This window comes from Branchiostoma floridae, chromosome 7 (assembly GCF_000003815.2).
Source record: "Branchiostoma floridae strain S238N-H82 chromosome 7, Bfl_VNyyK, whole genome shotgun sequence".
In the NCBI taxonomy this organism is placed as follows: Eukaryota; Metazoa; Chordata; class Leptocardii; order Amphioxiformes; family Branchiostomatidae; genus Branchiostoma; species Branchiostoma floridae.
In genome coordinates, this window is record NC_049985.1 from 5462485 (window position 1) to 5477544 (window position 15060).

At 43.3% G+C, this 15060-nt stretch overlaps 1 protein-coding gene across 3 annotated transcripts in view; it reads left to right on the plus strand.

Annotated features, from left to right (window-relative positions):
• Positions 1-3306: 3306 nt before the first annotated feature.
• LOC118419549 (mothers against decapentaplegic homolog 5-like) overlaps positions 3307-15060 on the plus strand; it is a gene marked incomplete in the record, with an annotated part of 18059 nt that continues 6305 nt past the window's right edge. Inside the window, 5 exon segments of one of the 3 annotated variants that reach the window (XM_035825983.1) lie at positions 3307-3524; positions 4268-4871; positions 12731-12952; positions 13510-13650; positions 15043-15060. In XM_035825983.1, coding sequence (XP_035681876.1) covers positions 4469-4871; positions 12731-12952; positions 13510-13650; positions 15043-15060 — 784 coding nt within the window. 3 annotated transcript variants of the gene reach the window in all.

Sequence of the window (15060 nt, forward strand, 5' to 3'; positions counted from 1 at the left end):
CCGTACACCCCACCTGACACGGAAAAGTACTGTTATACCTGTACACTACGGGGTATATAATGAAAAGGTAAGTCTTCCCCACCAATATTTGCTTGGGCAGTACGAAAATTGTACTACATGCACGTACAGAGAGGAAACCAACAACTTCTGCATTACCGCATAATACGTAGATCAAATAAGTCGCCATCGAATGGCCTTTGTGTGTACTCCGAGACAGTTCGGGCCCTTTGGCAAGGACAAGTGCATAATAACATCGCTTGTAGTAATGCCAATCCGCCTGGAAAGCTCTAATTGGAACGGCAAACTTGGTTGGCGCCGTGAACTGTTGGCGCTGTGTTGGTACTCCGGGGTCCGGTACCGTCAGGGCGTGTTTAGTACACACTGACAACAGTGACGAATCGCCTGTGGGATTGCTTGGGGTTGGGAGCACGCACTTTCTCCTCTCCTTTGTTTAAATATCGTGCTCTCTGTCTTGCCTGGCGCGCTTCGCGGATAAAAGAGGTGGTGACAGTCCGGGATTGGCGCTGAAATCTGCGGCACAGTCACAGATTTAGACGTTAGTGGGCCAGCGGGTCTCCAGGTGTGTTGACATTCTTACAGCTGGCAAGACTCTTCAAGCAGATGTTGGGACGCTAAATTGTTACGGACTTGATGTGAACTGTACTTGGCCCAATGTGGCAAAAATATGTAATAATGTAGCCTGGATAACAGACTCCAGCCCGATCTCAAAAATATCTATCGTGTGATGTCTGGTATCCAGGCTAGCAATAGTGCAAATTGTTACATGCAACGTTATATGGTTTGATGATGGATTCTCCTGTGGTTTACTACCACCAAAACTGCAAAAGAGCTTATTGGAAAAGGTGTTCACCTTACACATGAATGACCTTCAGTAGGAAGTTTTATTCCTTTCGCGTTGAAGTGCTTTTTTTTCATCGGAACACATAACGTTATCATAGAAAAGTGATGATGGAGAAGGTTTTCTAGGGTGCAGGGGTGTTGTGTGAACTTCACAGGGCCGTCATGGACAGGGCGAATTTGGTTTATGATATATGGCACTACATTTTATCCGCACACCTGCTTATATACTAGGTCCGAAGTGACAGGCAATCTATTTCGATGTTCAGTTCTGAATGATCCGACGTCGCCACACCAGGCCTCTCAGAATTTAGCGTGGAGTTCAGCCGGCCTTGTTGTGCTTTTACTAAGTTTTAGTCTATTCTGTAAGCAAAGGTTGGTCGCGGTCTTCGCGTCCCAACTTGGCCTCTGCCCCTAAAGAAGCGGACCTTCAGGGAGCGACTAAAAACGCGCGCAAAAAGGCTGGACTCAAGGCTACTCATAGTTCGTCCATCCAAGCTTATATGAAGGCCTTGACCTTGACATCAACAGGAAAACGATGGGAACTTCCATAAATTGAAAGCCGCTCTTTTTTATGTCCGGATTCGAAAGTTGAGTCAGAATAAGAATTATTCATTTGTAAAACATCGCAGCAATAGTTCCTGTGTGTGTCTGTGCAGGTAGAGGCGGGATCACTGACGAAAACCGTGAACGCCCTGATTTATCTCAGGTGCCTGAAATGAAGAATGAACTCGGCGTCTTCTCCTTCAGCGACCTGTGCGCCATCCAATGACCTCCAATGTCCGCGTACCTTCCGCACACACAGAAGGAAAATGTACCGTCAGAAATCCACCTAGTCAGCCTTCGTGATCTCTCTCTGCCGCTTCCAAGCCCACTCAATGACTCAAGCTAAAAAGGCAAGTAAATAGGCTCAAATTTATCATCACCACGGGAGGAAAAACAACTGTTTTCCCAACAAAAACAACGAAATCATTTTGAGTAAAAAGACAATTGTAATTGTTGATGAAAGTTTCTTGGTGTGACAAAACACAAAACATCCCTGTTTCGAGAGCTTTCGTCGTTTTTCTATGAGCTTTGTCAGCAATGACTTTCTCAATAAACTAGCATCGTAAACATTGATTTTATGCGACTGTCTTTTACTTCGTAAATAATTGGTCACGCAAGTGGAATAACACATCGTCACGAGACTACTAATAGAGTTGTTTGTTTCTATCTACCTGGTCATCATATGCGTAATGTTGTTGTTCTTCTTCGAATATCCTCCATCCGGTAATTTATCAGTTTTACCGATTCCACTGATAACTTGATATGGTTTTCATTCCTTGCTTTAAAGATGAAAACTGTTAGGATCGCCTAGCCTGACTCGCTACTAAGGGTTGCGAATGTAAGGAGTCCCGGTAGAAATGGTACCAAGGCTTAACCAAGGCTAAGGTTCGCCCGGCAATGCACAAAATAATGAAATAAAGCATTTGTATCTAGAGAATGACATTACTAACTGCTCTGACACAACACCGGTGCTGGAAAAATAAAATCTCGTTGAATTGTGAATGGATGAAAAATCTTTATTACACATTCATAGTAGTCAAAGGGCTAGGTACAAGGTCATCTATCTACTAGTATGCTTCGTATACAAAGCGTATCAAAGATATAGAATTATCAGTTATTAAAAAGTTGTAGGGGCCACTCACCCGTTTTGAAATGAATAAGTAAATGAATAAAGATGTAGAATTATCAGTAGTTGCAATAGATATTCTAAGTGTGGAAATTTTTCTTTGAACATGCTCACTGCAGCAGAAACAAACCAAGCCGCAAAGAACGCATGGACTTCAAAAGAGCGTCGGACCGCTCACGGCTACTTTCTCTCATTGTTTACACCATTATCTTGTATCAGCATGAAGAAAAGACAGTAGGTGGAGTCCATCCATATAAGTCTATTCATGTATTGTTACAACACCGACAACAAGACGCGGTGTCGGTTAGCTGCCATGTCCTTTAAGCGCACACGTTCTGTTTCTCTTTCGGAAGGAAATATAAAAGTCCAAGGCGAGATGGCGGAGTGTCCAAGGCTGCGCTGTTGTGTCCGAATAAATGGAGGGAAAGCGAATATTCCCCCTTCATTTTGCAGCCCGTATTTATTTTGCGGACGGTCCCTGACCCCCCAGGACTGTTGATGTCAAATCTCAGACTCAGTGTCGCCACTCTGGTGACGTCATCGCCCCTCTGCACCCCATCCTGGGCTGCAGCCATTTTCCTGCTGCGCCATGAGAGAAAGTAGTTCTAATGACCGCCCGTTACCTTTCAAATCTCGTCAACCCGTGGTGGTAAGTATGTACCTTGTTTATTCTCTTAAATATCCGTACTAGAATGAACGTACTTAGACTGCCAGAGGAGTGTTCTAGTATCCAGGAAAAAATAGATACATTTGTGAAAGTAGTCCGGCGCGGATGGATGCTTTAACCCCCATGTGCCGGTGGTCCGCCGCCAGTCCCAGTGTCGCCAAGTCGAAAGCTCCAGCCGAAATTTAGGCCTAGCCTGACGCTCAAACGACAATTTTTCTCTGGAATGTATTTTTGTCGGAGAATTTTCCCGCCGTAGATGAATAATTAGAGCGAGGACGACTCCATCAGTGGGCGCGGAACAAGCCTGGGTTTGTGCCGAGCATCTGTGTAGGTATTCCGTATTTGGGGAGGTCGCTATTTTCAATGGACGGCGCCATTTTGACAGAGTATTTTGATGTATGATTTGGACGCGTGTTGGCCCCCAGAACAATGCCGGAATTTCTCCCCGCTCTTTCAATCCTTGCCCATGCGTTGTTGTGACTCAGACGAATTCCTCCACGCAGCGTCCACTTTCGTTGTCCTCGGGTTCACACATGCACGGTGCCCGCGGGTTCTGGACACCAGGAAGTGGTGTGGGGAGGGGCGAGGGCAAAGTTGGTCGCCTTTTCTTTTTTTGCTTTCGCGGCGTTCAGAAAAAATTGGACGGAGGCCAGTGTGTTTGGGCTTTGTTGTCTGCGAGTTGGTTTTCTTGTGAAATATAATCCGTCTTAGACAAAATGGAGATAGTTTGTGTTTTTACTGTAGCCGCCCTGCCGCCTTTTGCCGTCTGGCCCGAGAAGCGTTCTTTTAGAGTAACATCGGGCCATGTTTATATGGGGGTGCTATGGGCCCATACTACAATTTACTATAATGTATTATTGATGCGTGCTTGAAATATGGCCATTCCGGGAGGGTTTTATCTAAATCTTTTGTGCAAACATATGAATATTGGACATGGTAATGTGAAAAAGCCAGGGTCAATGCTTGGCATACCTGTTGTCTGAATCATCAGGAATTAGATCACTTGACAGGTCCATGTGATGCAGCCCACCAGCGCATTCATCAACCCTGTGTCTATTATTATTCCACAGGAAAGGCCCTGGATGAATATTCATCAATGCAGAAGAGCGGTTCGGTGATCCGTCAGTGTAGCCCGCAGCGTTGCAGGAGTGTGTGCCGTTGTAGGACGTCGCCATTGTCGCGTACATCACCCGCCAGAGAGGTCGGACTTCTTGTGGCCTGGTAGCAGCAGCCAACGCAGTTCCCTTCAAACTGGTGGCCACACAGGCAAGATGACAATGGCGAGCCTGTTCTCTTTTACCAGCCCAGCCGTGAAGCGTCTGTTGGGCTGGAAGCAGGGGGACGAGGAGGAGAAGTGGGCCGAGAAGGCCGTGGACTCGCTCGTCAAGAAGCTGAAGAAGAAAAAAGGTGCAATGGAGGAACTGGAGAAGGCGCTGAGCTGCCCGGGGCAGCCCAGCAAGTGCGTGACCATCCCGCGCTCCCTGGACGGGCGCTTGCAAGTCTCCCATCGAAAAGGCCTTCCCCACGTGATATACTGTAGAGTGTGGCGATGGCCGGACCTACAAAGCCACCACGAGCTGAAGCCACTAGAGCATTGCAATTATCCATTTGGGGCTAAGGACACCAAGGAAGTCTGTATCAACCCGTACCACTACAAGAGGGTAGAGAGCCCAGGTAAGACCTTTAATGCTTAAGTCTCCAAGCAGATGTTAGGAGACAGGTAACAACGTTTTCTGACTGATGGTCTGCTCAACTGCCAGCCCGTCACCCCACATATGGCAGTCAGAGAACGTTACAACCTTTCGCCCTCCACATCTGCTTCGAGATTGTTCTTGCTCGGAGGGTTGAACAAGGGGTTCCACTCACACGGTGGTCTGAGATGGGTGTGGGGATGTTGGGGCGGCGTGTTTACACAGTTCGCCATGGCAACCTCAGGTAGTACGAACACTTATGTAATGTAATTAGCTACCTGAAGGGCCCACGCACCTAGTGCCATTGTACCTCCACATCACAGCAAATAAGCAAAGACCAACACTAGAACAGGGGATTAAGCTGAAGAGATCTCTCAGATAGAAGGCGACATGGCTACAAGTACAAGGGAAGTCACGTCCACAAGAACAGATTCACGTAGATGGGTGGTTAATCGCAGCAAAACGGTCTCATACACTGAAAAGACTGTCGAAACATAGTTTGAAGGAAAAAGGTTTAAGACAAAGTCACCTATTGGTTTGGACTGAGTTACGGTTAGGAACGGAGGATATGGTCCTCACCATACCAATTGGGTTGGTACAAAGGAAGTCACGTTCACGACAACACATTCACGTAGATGGGTGGTTAATCACAGCAAAAACAGTCTCACTCTGTCGTGATATAGTTTGATGGAAAAAGGTTTTTAAGACAAAGTCATAAAATGTGTTGTGCTGAGTTACAGTTAGAAACGGGGACTTGTGGTCCTCACCATACCAATTGGGTTGGTACAAAGGAAGTCACGTCCACTACAACATATTCACGTAGATGGGTGGTTAATCGCAGCAAACAGTCTCACTCTGTCGTAACATAGTATGATGGAAAAGGGTTTAAAACAAATTCATAAAATGACATTATGTGTTGGGCTGAGTTATACTATTATAGTAAGGAACAGAGACTTGTGGTCCTCATCATACCAATTGGGTTCTTAGCATATTTGCAGAAACTGTCTAGACGTCTGTCAACAGGCAAGTTCAGGCACACACATCTCTGGTTCCCTGCTGGCTGTATTGACCAGGTTGAAAAGAGGGGTCACGATCCCATTCTGTCAACGACACTTACATGATTGGGTAGGGAAAGTCCTTTGGAAAGGAGTGTAAAGGCTCTTTCTACTGCCGAGGGCCTCGATGACGGCTATCAATTGATATACTTGACTGGGTTGAAGGCTCAAGTTGAAAGCCAAGATAATAATATTAGCAGCTGTCAGTCAGACTGCTAGCAAGCGGTATAGACTTTGGAAGACTCATGATATACTGTATATAGTAGTATATTACACTTTTACAGGTCAACAGTTTAACTAAGTTGCGTTGTGGGTGTGTGATAAAAACTCCATGATTTAGAAGGGTGACCAACTCAGCTAGGAAAACAGAGTTAGCTTGCACCAATGTTGTTTTGATTTCCCCCACTCCTAAAGTCCTAGTTGAAAAGCCAGCTGCCTTTTGATCACATTTGCAGACAGTTAGGAGGAAGTTATTCATTGTGAAGCTGGTCTGCAGGTCCCCTGAACAAATAGCCAGCCCCAGGTCAAGGCCAAAGGTCAAAGACCTCATTGTCCGACCATCCCACTTGGCTCTATTCCTTTCCTTCCAACCAGACAGGGGCCAAGGGTGGATTTCAATGGGGGTGTGAGTCAGAAAGGGGTTTCAGGATGCAGCTGTATTTTTCTGTTTTTTTTTGTTTTCTCCCTGCCCCCAAGTAACCCCGGTCGGTCGCCATACCCACGCTCGCTGTCTCAGGAAATCCCTGCACGTGTGAAATTCAGCAGATATCTGAGATTCTTGGACAGGCAAACAGCTTCTCAGAATCATCCCCGTTTGGCACCTCCCTGACCCAGTTCTTATGACATCCCTCTGCATGGCTTGTCCCTGAAAGGGTGTGGGGAGTCTGTAACAGGAAGGGTGGGGATCCTTACTCTCACCAGCCCTCAGTCTGGCCCCGTTCACTGTACATCTTGAAATGTTCACTGTACATCTTGAAATATTTCCTGTGGTTTTTGTTCCATGATAACCTCTCTATGAACCTCAGTATGAATATGCGTTTCCATTTGTATCACTACTGAATTGCTTCAACTGTGAACATAAAAACAGTGCGGAACCCTCATTTTCCCTTGTACCTCGAATTAAGTTCCAGTGAAAGTAAATTATACAGTATCTCCAAGCAGATGTTAACAGTTACCCTGGGTAGAAGATAATGTTTTTTGACTTCTGGTTCTCTCTGAAAGTTGTTCACCTCGATAACCAAGTATATAATTAGGTAGATGGCCTTCACCCCAACATCTGTATGTAGTATCCTTACTGCATTCTACCGAACTTCCTCTTTAGGGATACAGTGTTTGTTCAAGTCTTTGTAGACTAATAGGGTGGGAATGTTATTAGACTTTAAGTGCTAAACATCCTCCAGAACATAAAGTCGTTATGAGTGGAGCCAGGACGGTCTAGTCCGGAAGCTGTGCCGATCAGGTAACACGTTTGGTCATGAGAAACATTTGCAGCCGTGTAAGAACGTGCTTCTGGGTTAGAGTAGTCTGTAGAGTTGATAAAAGCAATCTTTCACAGTCCAGGGTTTTTTTAGCTCTTCTGGCCTAACCAGTGGAAGGCCTGTAAGTACAAGATAAAATGTCCGTTCAGTACAGTAGTTGAATATGACAGTCTTGCGCATTGTCATTATGATATGAAGTCATGGGCCATTTTTACTATTCATCTAATTTATTCTAAACAACTTTTATATCACCACAAGAAATCCTGCATTTTATTTGAAAATAGTTTGAATTATGTATTAAAAAATTAAAGACTTACTATAGGCAAATAAATCTGTATCAAATCCAGAAAAGTATTCAAGTATATGTTCAAATAACTGATAAAGCTGTTCTTATTTGGTACCTGTACTTTATTTTGATTGTGTGCAGAGTTGAGTCTGTGCAGATGTGATCTTGATACAGTGATTGAATTGAGAAGACTGGTCCATGACGATACATATGTATCAGTGGATATCTATTGACTGGTGCCCACAGTATGAACCCCTGTGGTGGTATGATTTTACCAAAAACAGATACTTATCAAATATACGGACCACCTTGAATCTGCACCAAGCTGTGAAATAACCTTGTTTGTATCCGATCGAGTGGCGAACGACTAATAAATTGATCGTGCCATCAACGTCTGTTGCCAGTTGATAATGATTTTGCAGACAATCTGAAAATAATGGAAACAAAATGGTCCCTTTCATAGACACACGTTGAATGGCAATGACTGCTTGTGGTGGTATTTGTTGTTGTAGGGGGTTGTGTGGTGTTTACAAAGTGTTTGTTGATTTACTCGTCAGACAATGAAAACAAATAGTAAAGTGAGTCACTCTTCCAGTATGCTATAGGATGTCAGGGATATGGAAGGATAGCTACAATAACACAGTTTAACATAGTTCAATTAGTTCTTTTGCTGTCACTGAAAATTTATGTACAGCAGCTTATGAATTTACAAGGTTGTCCTTTTTATGGCAGGTTTTTTTATTGCCAAGACAGATTTGTATGCGTTGTCCCGGCATAGCTAAATGCTTGGGATAATCACATCAGTTTAAGATACATTGTTGTTTTGTCACTGTAAATTTATGTACAGTAGCTTATGAATTGTTTACTAGGTTGCCCTTTTTAATTTTATGGCAAACTTTTATTACCAAGACAGATTTGTATGCGTTGTTCCGGCATAGCTACGTAAATTCTTGGAATAATCACATCAGAAAGGTAATTGGTATGCAGAGCACTCGACAGTGTTGTCAACATAACAAGCATAGAGCTCTGATTGATGAAAATTGCCTTACCCTGTTAGGCTATTATATAGTCCAATCCCAGCAAAACGTAGAAATGTAAAATATAAAACTTAGAAATGAACTATTTGACGGACATGCAGCCACATTGTCTTCACTGCTAATTGCCATGTTATCATTGGTTGAACCACTAGTAGTGATGGACAGTCAGGATTTAAGATCTATTGTCCACCCTTGTGTGTATGAAATGAACCACCCCCAGACCTTGACCCTGCTTGATGTGACAAGAAGAAGACCTATGACTCCCCCGAGGCCAGTTACTCGGCTGGAAATGTGCACTTTTCAAAATAATTTTATCTTCTCTAATTTTGTCCAGGGATAATTTTGTCCAGTTCCCTGATTTGTCTTAATGAGCCTTGCCACTCAATGGAGACCAGTAGCCGATTGGTTGGCTCCTAAGTTCTAACTAGATTGTATTAGGTAATACATTGTAGTACTAATACTGTCTCAACACAGGCAACCCCTTTAGAACGAAATAGATAATATAGCATTGCAGCAAACAACTTTCACATCAGAAGAACTATGAAGTGTGTGAAGAAAAAAACTGTTATCAAAAATAGAAATCGTATTGCCTGTATACTTTTGAATTAATTTATCGATAAGGTTTATTAGGAAATGCTGATATTTTTTTATAGTTTGACATAAAGCTATTTTTGCTATGTTGAGAACCACAGTGACTTAAATTTTAAACATTATGAGGTGACGTGAGAATGATTTGTTCATAAAACATTTCCACCTAAAGGCTGAATACCATTGTCATTTTTTTAAAACATTTTTTGACACCTTTGTAAAAATGCAGCCCTGTCTCTGTGTTTCACTCAACCCCACTGATACCTCGTTTTATGACAGAACAAGCTTGAAGCATTTTGGATCAGCTAACTGAGTTGAAGGTCAAATTGTAATCTGCTCGAGCAGCCAAATCAAATCAGGACAATCCTAATTACATGCGGAACGATTGAATTTTGTCCTCGCCAGGCTTTGACGGGATCACGGGCATCAGTCATTGTTATGTGGATTGTGTTGCGTACGTTTGACAGACATCGCATCAAGGTGACTTGCAAGGCCCTGGAACCCCATAATATAGTTGTAGGGGACAATTTTGCTTGGGTTTGTAGTGTCAGATGCCAAGGGTTTCCGTAGCTTTCTATTTGACTTACTTTGGTTGCCACTATAACGAAGACAAACTGTCGAAATATGTTTGATATTACTAGTAATAACTGCTATGCCATGAACGATAACCTAGGCCAAGACATGAGAAGCTCATTCAGATTCAACTAAGGTAAGACACACGGGACAAATACAGAAATTATTTTCCATGGACAAATAATATAGCGGCGGAGGCCATGTATGTTCTTAATAGAGCTATTGGCAGCCAGAGTCAGTATAAGAGCCAGTATGCCATTAGATCAGGACTTCTGTTATACAATAATGTAAATGGAACAATTGTAATGTTATATACATGTTTGAAAACTGGCTTCTTCTCCCAGTACAATATATATCTGTGCGCCAGGGCTCCAGACTAACTTTTTTCCAACCTAGGAGCATGGCGCTCCTAACTCCGAAAACTTAGGAGCGCCAGCAAAAAGTTAGGAGCACCACTATGAAAGGTTGGGAGCACAAGCAAACGTCTGAAGCCATACAAAATATTACTCCAATAATCAATGTTTTTGACTAGAGGTGGGTATGGCTTAAAGAATTAATTAGGGGTGTTATATATTATATATAGTTACCCAGTAACCAAACAAGAAACAAGAGAATACATGAGATCACTTTCAAGTAATATAACACTGATTCCTTACAATATATGATTTTTATAATGTTTCATAAGTTAATACACACAATCAGGAAGAGTAAATTAACCTTACTGCTAAAGGTGAAACTTGACTGTTACATATACAACAACAACAAACTAAAGAAGTCTACAAGAAAATCTGCAAACCAACAGAGGAGAAAGTGTAGCCAGGACTGTCAGGTACATCTTGTCTTTCTTTTGTATCTCTTCTACTTTGTTAAGAACATAGCTGAAAATAGATGCACTGGAAAATTAGAGGTTTACTTGTAGCCTGTAACATCAGTGTTAACTTATATAGAAAAATCTGTGTACAAACAATTCATATTTTCAGTTGAAAAAATGTAGCAGAAAAGATGTGTTCGAAGGGCAAATCAATCGAACTTTTCCCAACAAACAACATCTATTTATCAGTCTTTTGAAAATAAAGACTGCAACAAAAGTAATATCTGAAGGAACCGTGAAAAAATCGCGACCTCCGTTCAACATTTTCTACGACTTCAGTGCCGACACAGCCCCCCTCCCCAGTTTGGCATCGTCGCATTAGCTGTTGTTTTTCCCGCATTCCACCGACAAACAAGCAAAAAAAACCTCCAAAAGAATCCTATACATGTACTTATCACCAAGGACTTTAGGCATTCGATGAGTTTTCGTCAAAGTTACACGCTTTTGAAGCTTTCCTGCGTGATTTTTCCCGCGATCACAGCGGGGATATCAGATATTCCACCAATAATGCAGCCCGGGCGAGCTACGTCACGCCGAAATGGCCAATGGGGTGCGACTCTCGCGGTTCGCGAGATGTGAGTTACTGCGAGACTTGCGCGAGACTTGAGTTAGAATCAAAATGGCGGCTCGGTGAAGGCCGAAATCGGCGAATTTTGAACTTTGAGCGAAGTTTTCGGGGGAAAATAAGGGCGTTGCTAATTCTTTTATTGGCGCGCCGTGCGACCATCATTTAAAGAATAGGCGCATTATTAAAATTACGGTCGCATTGCGACCAAATCTAGTCGCAGTCACGAGCCCTGGTGCCGAATAGATCAAATCAAATCAAATCTGTACACCTTCCCCACACACAAATTCAGAATGTCTCTGTACAGTGACCCTATCAAACATGATTGAAAGTTCCCATGGGATAAAAGCTGGGGAAATTAATCTTGACCTATTTCTAAACCTTGTTTTCCATGTTAGCTGTTTTTATCGATGTGCGAGCAGCCATACGAAAAGGTCCTCTGGATATTGTGGCAATGTATCAAGCAGGTCGTGATTTCCTGTTGGGCGAAGTCACAGTAACGCCGGCCGTTATCAAACCCCGATCTTCCCGGCTGATTCAACCGTCCCGTCCCGCCGCAGCGAGGGCATATTGAATGAAGGCACTGGTAATAGATATGCCTGGGACCCGCCGCGATCTCTGTCGGAGATAGCCCAAATTGCATGAAGGATGAGTGATAGTAATATTGTCTGTGTAGTGTCTCTGGAGGTGAAGTACAGCAGATAAGGGTGGGCTGGTATTGATCTGATGGTGGGAACACAGGAGAGATGGTGGAGGTAGGGACTGGAGGGTGAAGTCACTATCTGTCTCAGCTTCTGTGGTGTCTGTGGGGGAAAGATATGGCCAATACTTTCTTGTGATTAAAAGGGAGAATAATTACCTGTGTGGTTCATCCTTGAATTGATTGTTATGACATTTCGGATGTTCATTTGGTAGGGATGTGTACCTAAAAAAATTACAGATACAGGCACAGATATGGACCTGTACTTGAACAGTTTTGTTTCATATTTGTAACTTATATACATGTACAGTGTAGATAGCCACCTCTTTAAGTGGTAATCTTTGTATGATAATTTATATATTTCGAATATTCAAGTGTTATATTGTAAAATTTGTGATACTGGAGAAGGGATTCAGTTTCACTACCTTTAATTTTGAAATTTATTTCGAAGCAATTTTACAGGTACTACAAGTAGTATGCTGATGATAAAAAGCCCTAGATGTACAGAACATAGATACAGAAATACTATAGAAACAAACTAAAGACTTGAATTACAACATCAGTCCGTCAACAGTTAGCTTTCAGACTAGAGTAGACACTTGGTTTTTACAATGTTTGAATCTGTCATTTTACCTGCAGTAAACTTATTATTAATGTGGGAAATTAACCAACATGCTCTTTTTCCACAGTGCTACCACCCGTGTTAGTACCCCGCCACAGCGAATTCGTCCCGTCGCAGACGCTCCTACCGTACCACAACGTTCCCGAGCCTCCCATGCCCCACAATGCCACGTTTCCACAGTCGTTCCAGAACAGTCCAGGGATGCAGTCACCCCACTCGCCCGGGCTCCACTCGCCGGCCAGCTCCGGCCCCAGCAGTCCCTACAGTATGCAGCCAGGTAACCAACCGGGTAACTACACTCTCCTCTTTCTCTCTACACTTCACTTGAGTTAGACGAGGGCTGTCTTCAGGATGCATCTTTCCATCCTGGCACAGAAATTTATGTGTTGGGACGGATGCAAATTTTATCCCATTCGTCCCAAAAATCTGAAGGGACATGAAATTGGTGTAAATGTATTTTTGTCAGCTTGAAATCATATAACAAGAAAAATTAACAACATGGACTTCCAAACAATGAGTGGGACAGAAAAACATGTGAATCTGGAGACGCCTTGATCTAAACAAACACAGCTCTTAAATAACCGCTTCATCCTCTTTTACTAACCTAGTGAGCAGTGGGCAGTTGCTTACTGATGATATTGTGAAGTGATCAGATATGTCTGGATTTTCTCTTTCTTTGGCTTAAGAAAAAGACGGACATTTTTGGTAGCTACTTGGTACACAAACTCTGCTGTCCAGGTTGTAACTGGCCCATCCCTGGATTTTGAGCATGCTGCTATAAGCGAGATTTAATCAGGCTAACCTAAAGATTGTGTGTAAACTGTCGCTGTCTCGTCCTGTCCACAGCAGACACGCCCCCGCCAGCGTACATGCCGCCTGGCGAAGACCAGAACCGGAACAACGAGGAGCAGATGGACACTTCCAGCCAGCTGTCCCCCGCCAGCAGTCTGGGCTCACCCGCCGTGCCCAACGTGCCCACCGCCGTCAGTAAGTACCGCTCCTCCTGTTACCACCTTCCTTCACTTTCCTTGTACCACAACTTATGAATGCCTGTCAAAACCGATGTTATTATCGAGTATGGCGACGGCATGCAGGTCTGTCCTGTTTTTCGTGTGGGTTTTATTGCTCAAAGTTTAAGATGACAGTGCATTGTTCAAAATAAATGATTGAAAGAAAATTACGTGTTTTGTATGCTGTCAGAAGAGTTACTTACATGCGATAAGTAGTATCGATAGCAGGCATGTGTTGATCTGAAGATGACTCTGTATTCGTGCTTACATGGACTGCATTTATTCACTGTTATGGTCTGTTGCCTTGAAAATTGTATGGTGTTATAAAGCATATAATAGGTTTTGCCAGCAGTTGAAGAAACAGACGAATAGAATGTATATAGCATCCAAATTTCAGGGAAAGAAGAATATTTAGAGCAAGCTTGAAAGGGGTACACTGGGAAGCCTTTTATTTGAGGGAATGCTTTAGTCAAAAGAAATCATCAAACACCAATTTGTCTAAACTATCTGACTTTCAAGATATACATTTATATTCCATTTCTGTATTCTGGAAGTGTACTTTTCCAGATGTATTGCCATTTGAAAAAGACAGAAGTTTGTGTTAGTTGAAGAACTTTTCCCAGTGTCCCCTTGATCTTGTGTCGATGTGTGGTAAGCTATAATGACTTCTCATTGTTTATAGAACATGGGCTAAACATAGCCGCCTTGTCTTCAAGACCACCGCCCGAGTTGAGGACTATTCTCCTTGAATGTACGGTGCTTCTCCTTTGTCTTCTGGGTAGCTTTATACTCATGCCTGGTACTGCCTGGGTTGTGTGTACCGTGCATAACGTGGCATGACGATTTATGGAATGTTGTGTGACCCCCCCTCCTCCCACACCCAGGCATTCTCTCACGATTACTACCTACGACTCTCTGGATCGCTTGTTTTTACCACTCAATCAATCCTCATCCTTCCAGTTTTCCACGTCCCCCTCGTGTGGCCCTCTCCTGTAGACATGGCTCGTATCGTGCCCAGTAGAGGCTCCGGGCGTGAGCGTGTGTGCGTGTGACGTGATTCTGATGATCCATTTTCTGCATCTGAATGTTTACAGGTTACCGAAGGGGCAATCTCTGACTTGATTGGGTGATCAAATACATGAAAATCATCCGCAGCTGTTGCTCTCGCTCTTTCCTTTTGGAAAAATATATCCGCTTTCTAGTCTCTAATGTAGTTCTGCTGTAAGCATTCGAAGTAATCCAATTAATTACATTCAATCATACATTGTGGCATGAGTAATGGTAACCAATAAGCATGACTGTCGATGTAAGTGATGAAAGGGCAGTGTTTGAATCAGCGGTAAGAGAATGTTCTGCTTTCCTTACCCAGGCGGGGACGTACAACCCG